Raw genomic sequence first — 7,625 nt, forward strand, 5'->3', positions numbered from 1 at the left:
GTGATTTAAGCTTACGTCAACATCGAAGTCCTCGAAGTAAGTCCTTTTTTTGATGGAGTAGTAGATGTATTAAACATGAGGTTTTAAAAATGTGAGCGGGTAACGTACGTCCTGAGTTAATTGATACTATGGAATCATGCTGTGCTATATTCAACATGATATTTGAGGCAACAGTTGAACCAACAACATACGTTTTCAGAGTCCCAACGTTAACGAACTACGCTGGTTCATTAGCATATTGTGACGTCACATTTACTGATGACGCAATGTTCCATAATGAAGAGAAGAGCTTTTAGAGGTACACATATGGATCAAAGAAAAACACTTGTGTGCGACTTTCCCTGCCAAATATAAAATAATTCACACCTACACCGGGGGGGGGGGGGGTGACCCATATACTTAAATACATGGTCGTATGTTCTTTACGTATAAATAGAAAGTTACAAAAACCTTCATTATTCAAATGCTTTCACTGTGAGACTTTTGGAAAAAAAAGTTGCAAATGTATAAAAGCTATTATAGAAGTTTCACAAAGGATGAAGCAATAAACGTTTCGCACCATATGCAGCCACGCAAAGCACATAAGGAAGCAAATTGAGCGAGAAAATAGTACAACAACTGTCCGTAAAAAAGTATATCGCAATGCCGAGTTATAGAGATTGGTGCAACTAGTTAGTATTTGTAGAAAAGATCTCCCGCCTCAGGTTAAACTCACCTCTAAATTTCAACAAGTTTCAGATGGTATCTTATGAAAGGAGCTGACACATTTTAAAGTGGGTTTATGCATGTTGGTTTTTTTTATTTAAAAAATAATTTTATTTATTTATTTATTTATTCATATTTGTTTATTCATTCATTCATCCATTCATTCATTTATTTATTTATTTATTCATTCATTTATTGATTCATTCTTTTATGTATGTATGTATGTATGTATGTATGTATGTATGTATGTATGTATGTATGTATGTATGTATGTATGTATGTATGTATGTATGTATGTATGTATGTATGTATGTATGTATGTATGTATGTATGTATGTATTTATTTATTTATTTACTTATTTATTTATTTATTTATTTATTTATCTATGTATTTATGTATTAATTCATTTATTTATTTATTGGGGTATCTGCATATCAAAGGTACCAGTAGTGTTCTATTTACTGAAATATACCAAATGTAATTATACCACCATCACCACCTGTTATTGGTAGAATTCAAACATGATAATCCAGTGTAATGTACAAACGATTCGTTGACTTGATACGTTAGAATACATATACTAATGTCTCAAGGAAACCCCTATTTATACCATCACCATTGTGTGCTAGCAACGCCAGAAGGCCATCAAAGACGTGTATCCATAGTAACACGATACGGCAATATTTTGTTTGTATACTGTTTTATGGAAAAAATGAAGAAAGAGCAACGCATCCACGAACTAGATCATACAGCTTGTGTCACTCAAAAAACGGAAAATGACGCCGGAAAATCACTAAATATTTTTCCTAGTTTAGAATGCTTCTTTAATTTTGTTTATTCCAAACTCAAACTTTGGAAGTCTGGAAATCGAAATTACACTTTGTAATTTAATATATCCTAAAAGAGATTGGATGAGAGTCTCATGATTGAAATTGTAATCTGTTTGGTCCAGTGGCATGCAGGAGACAGAAAAAAAATTACACTTTGCCACTGTAATCTACTATACTGTATCTAATATTGTAAATTTATCGATGTGGTAATATTGTATGGTAGATAGACTCGAACTATACTAAGCGTCTTTTTTAAAAAAAATATGAATTGCGGGTTCAATTTAACATTCAGGGACTGTTTATTTTGCCTGCTTCAGTCGCTAATGTTTACTTACTTACTTACTTACTTATTTATAGATTTGTTTATTTCCTAATTACAGATTCATTTACATTGAAGTTATAAATGGATCTACATTATTTTGTATTATAAATTCTGCTCAATGCTACTGAACAGAGCATTGATCTGATTTGATTTGATTCGATTTGATTTGATACACACACATACACACACACACACACACACAGACATACACACACACATACTCGTCTCACTGACCATCAACGTGTTTGAAATTCATTGTTCATTCAATTAATCATTCATTTTTCCTTGTGAATCAGTAACATTGACCATTCATTGACAATAGTTGTAATGTGTTCATTCTATTTCACGTTTTTATATTTCGTTTAATTATTTAAGCTGCCTAGTTGTTTTACGATACAGTGCCAATGAAATATGTAAATCAGGTGTTTTAATTGGATTTCGCTGATTAAAGAGTGGGGTGACGCATCATTTATTAAACACGTAAATTTCGCCAGATCGATATTGAATGCGGGATATGGAGTGTGCATCAAATCATGTATTTCCGTGCATAGTATTTTAATATTAGTTAATACTTACTTTGTTTTACAAGAAACAGTACATCTTGAAACGTGAAATTAAAGCGATCTCAAGCTTGAAATACTGTTGCCAAGGTAACGCCATAGCAGGAGGATACCAAAATTGACAAGAAATCTGGACCGTGACAGAATGCGTTGTTTTCACGGGCAACAAAGTTTTGCCTGGGGGCCCGGGGCTACATGTAATGATGTATGGATCTTAAACTTTCCGTCGCTGCCCGATCACGTGTACGTGTTCTGGGTTTCGGCATGGTCCTCTGCGTCTAACCTTTGAACTAAAAAGTGTACGTGTTCACAACCCTAACCCCCCCCCCCCCCCCACAACTACACCAACCAAATCTCGTAAATGAACATATGGACAAGGCCAGAAATTTCTCATTCAAATATCAGATTGTTCAAGCAACTAGGAAGTTGTATTCAATATTGTGTGAAGTTGAGTGTACACAATGCCATGACGGGCCGGCCGGCGCGGCATCTCCACACATGTCACAGCACAGGGACAGGGTACCTTTCTGGGGTCTTACTTCAATTCCTCCCCGAAAATTCCTTGGTAGCCATAGCGGCCAAAAATAAATGGGTTTATAACCTTCAAAATCCTTCCTTAATTATAGTCGAAAAAGTTTACTGAAAACGAGAAGTGTGCGATAAGGTTTGTGTCTCACTGTCAAACATATAAGTCATATGTAGACCCGTGCATAGATGTGTGTGATATATAGCCGGTTTCAACGTCAGTATGAACAAGTACGTATTAGTGTAAATAGGGAAGTGTGCTGTACTGTTCTAAAGTATACCTGCCAGTGCTACAGTGCGAGTTTGGAATTATTAAAACCTGAATTGCCCATCCCCTATTATATGTGACAATTTTCTATAACTATAAGCATTCTATCATTCCATTTTAGTACAAGCACTCGGTCTGGTAAATACACCATCCGCCACTTAATTTATTCATGCTTAAAACCAGACAAGTTCAGACTCAAATTTGCGTTTCCGAGTACAGGGAACTACACTAAACATTTGACTACAAGCGAGCGAATCATTCGCGGGAACAAAAATCAATCAATAAGACCGAGTCTCGTGAGATGGGTAGATCGTAGCATCATCACAGAATAAACAAACAATGGAATATTACAAGTCAGATGGGAAATAGAAACATAACATGCCATTATACGGCTTTTAAAAAATCAGAAGGGAAAAAAATCGAAAACTGTTATGTAGAATCGGAATTCTTATTGACTTATTGTTCACAGGATTTGTATTTAGAATTAGCCAATTACGATAAATTTACATCCTAACTCAATTACTATTGAGAAACTATGGATTAAGTTAGATTTTGCCGGTTGTAAATTTAGTTATGGCACTGCTTAATTACTTAGCTTGGGCCCAAAAAATCAATAGCATTAATTGAACATGGTGAAAACAGCTATTGAGGTAGGAAAAAAGTCAACATATGTATCTATGAATATATATATAGCTTTCTAATAATCAAACGCTAATAGATTACGTAATACTCAGAGGTAATGAAGAAAATTATGATACATTTCAGTTTTTAATGTATTTTATAGAAATTGATGACCCACTGCTATACATACTCACTCACTCACTCACTCAAACAAACACACACACACACACACACACACACACACTCTCTCTCTCTCTCTCTCTCTCTCTCTCTCTCTCTCTCTCTCTCTCTCTCTCTCTCTCTCTCCCTATCCCTCTCTCTCTCTTTCTCTCAAATACTAGTAATACTTGGTGTATATAGACATACTTTGGCAAGGTGTATAAAATATAATATCCACTTTAATTAATAATTGGGTTCGCAACCACGTTTCTCACTCATATAGGAAATATATGAAATCTTGAAAAAAAATTGCGGTATATCTCGGAAGACTTCATTTCTCAAGATGAAATAATGAAACAAAAATTCATACTCAATATCAGGCTATGATGTCTTGAATCGTCATGTAAATACATTTATAACTTCACTTTTTTTTCGAATAGTCCAAGAAATAATTTGTTATTTCAGGACTTAAAGATTAACGATCACGTGATGAGCTGGCGAGTAGACCTCTCTATGTAAAACTTGTAAATTTCTTTCTTGAATGTGACCTTGGCAGTGATGACAGTTCATAAATTCATCCTCGTTCACAGCCGTCTGTAGTTTGTTACAGTTCGTACAGTCGTCTGCTTTCACAAAATGTCTCACTAACGATTCTAGCTCAAATAGGTGGTGATCGGCCACCTCTGGAAACGTTGTTCTCATGTACTCGGCTAACTTGAAAACGTATTCACAGTTCAAGCCGCTATGTCCTTTCGCTGACGCAATCTCGCCAGCCATTGTTGCCATGGCAGCGGGTCCCATATACAAAGCGTTGTGAGGAGTAGCTGTAAAGACAAGCGTGAGGAACGGCTCCGTACCGTCCGTCGGATGAAACTTGATGAAACGGGATTCGTAACCACCAAGACGACACTCACGTACGTTAAGATGCTTCAGTGCGCCAATAATTTCTTTCTCGCCACGAACTTCATACGCTGTTCCCCACGTCTTTCCCTAATAACGTCAACAATGCAAAATGTCATTATTAGTAATAGTACGCCATTACAAAACAAGCTTCGTGATGTAATACAAATGCAAAACAACAAAAACAGCTAAGACCTTGAAGAATTGACTTTCTTCAACATGCAACCTTGACTAAAATTTAAATATGAAACCCCTTTTCTGTTTCACTGAGGGCCGAATGTTGTAAATTTACAATCGGCTTTCTTTGACAACTATATTTTCACTTCGGGCATTTCCGCGGTGAAAAGTCGACACGTGGAAATCCGGAAATCAACAATTTTGACCATTAAGGTTATTTTTTTGTATAAAACGATAAAAACATATGTGTACAAACTTCAGAAATCACAAACTGTCGTCATTCACGACTGTATGTGACGTCACAACAAATACAAAGCAACCCACTCACGCTTCCCCTATGAATATGTTAATTTGCTTCCTTTCACGATCAAAACAAACCGGTGTTCGTAAACAGTATTTCGGCTTCTATGTCCCCATCCGGTAAAATAAGAGGAATCATAGACCGAGACGCGGTGAGGCGAAAGGTGACAAGACTACAAAACCAAAGAAAATGATAAAAATCGCCGAAAAAATAGAGAGATTCGTGATTTGGTGGACTGAGTTTTAGATGATGCAACACATGAATCAGAGAGATGAATAACAACACATACCTTATTCGACTTTACCAATGTGGCCACTCGACCTGGCTGTAAATGATACAAGAAAAAGAGAGAGAGAGAAATAAGACAAGGGGCATTGAAATTAAACTTGTCAGCCTCTATTCGGATATTTTCAAAATACTACTTGAACAGCGAAAAGTTCAGACTTACCGCACCCGGTACTCCACGATGAGTTACATTTCCTTGCCAAAACCGGCGAACTAGCCCATCAATGTGCCCGTCTGCACGAGACGTATAAATAAAATTTGGGTTCCACGTTAGAGATCCGTACCCGAAAATCCATAAACTTGTTTCTAAAAACATATCTGACTGTGTCAAATTATTCTCGAGCAACATTTTCGGCGATAAACATCGAAAATCGAAAGAGCATAGAATACTGTGTAGTAGTAATGATAATGTGTGCGGAAGTCGCGCCGTTTTGAGTTCCAACATTTAATTATGACGTCACAATCATTTTCACCAATCGCAACATAGTAGGTGACATGCTTCTTTCTGCTGATTGGTCAGGTCACGGTTTGTGGTTATTTATGATAACGATGCGTATGAATGTGTAATTCGTCGCTTTTGGCTGATGCAACCATGCGTGGCGACCCGACAGTTTAGGATGATGCAAAGGAGTCCGAACACACGTCATCGGAGAATCCACGAACAAATACGATTACGTCCGAACGTTCCTCAGTGTAGAAAAAAACATCCGTTCGCGATACGAGCAGTTGTCAAAACAGAGCGTCAGAATGAGGTTTACTACCCGTTCAACGTATTTTTTTTTTTAAAATATCAAAATTTCTGATATCTGATATCTACGGAAATGTTACAGGGTGATAGTAGCACAGTTCAATATATCAATGTGCCTTACTCTCGGTAGGCCGACAGCATTTTGTTCGGTTTGGTGATTAAATATGAATGAGAGGCGAGATTAACACGTTTCCCGCCAAAACAGACGTGACTTGCCTTCTAATAAGTCTCATACAGCTTGTTTTTTTTTCTCTGAAGACTCCCAAGGGACATTCTGCGTAAAACTGGAATGCATTTAGCGTAAGACAAGAAGTCCCTGGATCCTAAGCTTGACGAGAAAATCGCATGTGACGCGTGGTGATGGCGGTCTAGCTCATGAATCATTTTATTCATATATGATCAGCATACTTACGATAATATAACTATATCAGTTTTAATTGTTTCTAGAAGAGTTGGCGAATGCTAATTAGCGAAACAGTCCAGCTTGCTTGCACCTGCGAGTTTTCCTTTCAAAGAAGCGAAAATATACTAGTCTAAGATTTGTTTTGGGGTAGGGGTCCTGAAAATTGAACAAGGGACTATGGGAATTTATGGGTCACATTCTTTAAAATGGATATTTAATACGACATAGTGTAATGTTGCTGATGGGTTGTATATTAATTGTGCTCATTTTCCAATTTCTTGTCACTAATGTCAGACATTTGTCTCGTAGTAGCGTCGTCTGATCGGCGTAATGTGTCCTAGCATTCATGTACACAAATATACTGACCTATCTATTCTTCCACACGGTTTAGCAAATGGTTGAATGTTCAATGACCTAGAGGTCGAAGTGCATCATTCTGCAATCATGCCAATATCGTACAAATACTACATTGGAGATGATTTTCTGATATTAGAGAGAGAGAGAGAGAGAGAGAGAGAGAGAGAGAGAGAGAGAGAGAGAGAGAGAGAGAGAGAGAGAGAGAGAGAGAGAGAGAGAGAGAGAGAGAGAGAGAGAGAGAGACATACAGACATACAGACAGACAGACAGACAGACAGGCAGACATACTTACATACATACATACATACATACATACATACATACATACATACATACATACATACTTACATACATACATACATACATACATACATACACACATACATACATACATACAGACAGACAGACAGACAGACAGACAGACAGACAGACAGACAGACAGACAGACAGACAGACAGACAGA

At 37.0% G+C, this 7,625-nt stretch overlaps 1 protein-coding gene across 1 annotated transcript; it reads right to left on the reverse strand.

Moving 5' to 3' along the window:
- Positions 1 to 4,212: 4,212 nt before the first annotated feature.
- LOC144453421 (glutathione-specific gamma-glutamylcyclotransferase 1-like) lies at positions 4,213 to 6,083 on the reverse strand. The gene is made up of 3 exons (XM_078144713.1): positions 5,818 to 6,083; positions 5,659 to 5,694; positions 4,213 to 4,981 (listed from the first exon to the last, which is right to left on the reverse strand). The coding sequence occupies exons 1-3, from the start codon at positions 6,001 to 6,003 to the stop codon at positions 4,460 to 4,462; spliced, it is 744 nt and encodes a 247-aa protein (XP_078000839.1). The 5' UTR covers positions 6,004 to 6,083; the 3' UTR covers positions 4,213 to 4,459.
- Between the last annotated feature and the right edge of the window lie 1,542 nt (positions 6,084 to 7,625).

Source organism: Glandiceps talaboti, chromosome 2 (assembly GCF_964340395.1).
Source record: "Glandiceps talaboti chromosome 2, keGlaTala1.1, whole genome shotgun sequence".
NCBI classification, from domain to species: Eukaryota; Metazoa; Hemichordata; class Enteropneusta; family Spengelidae; genus Glandiceps; species Glandiceps talaboti.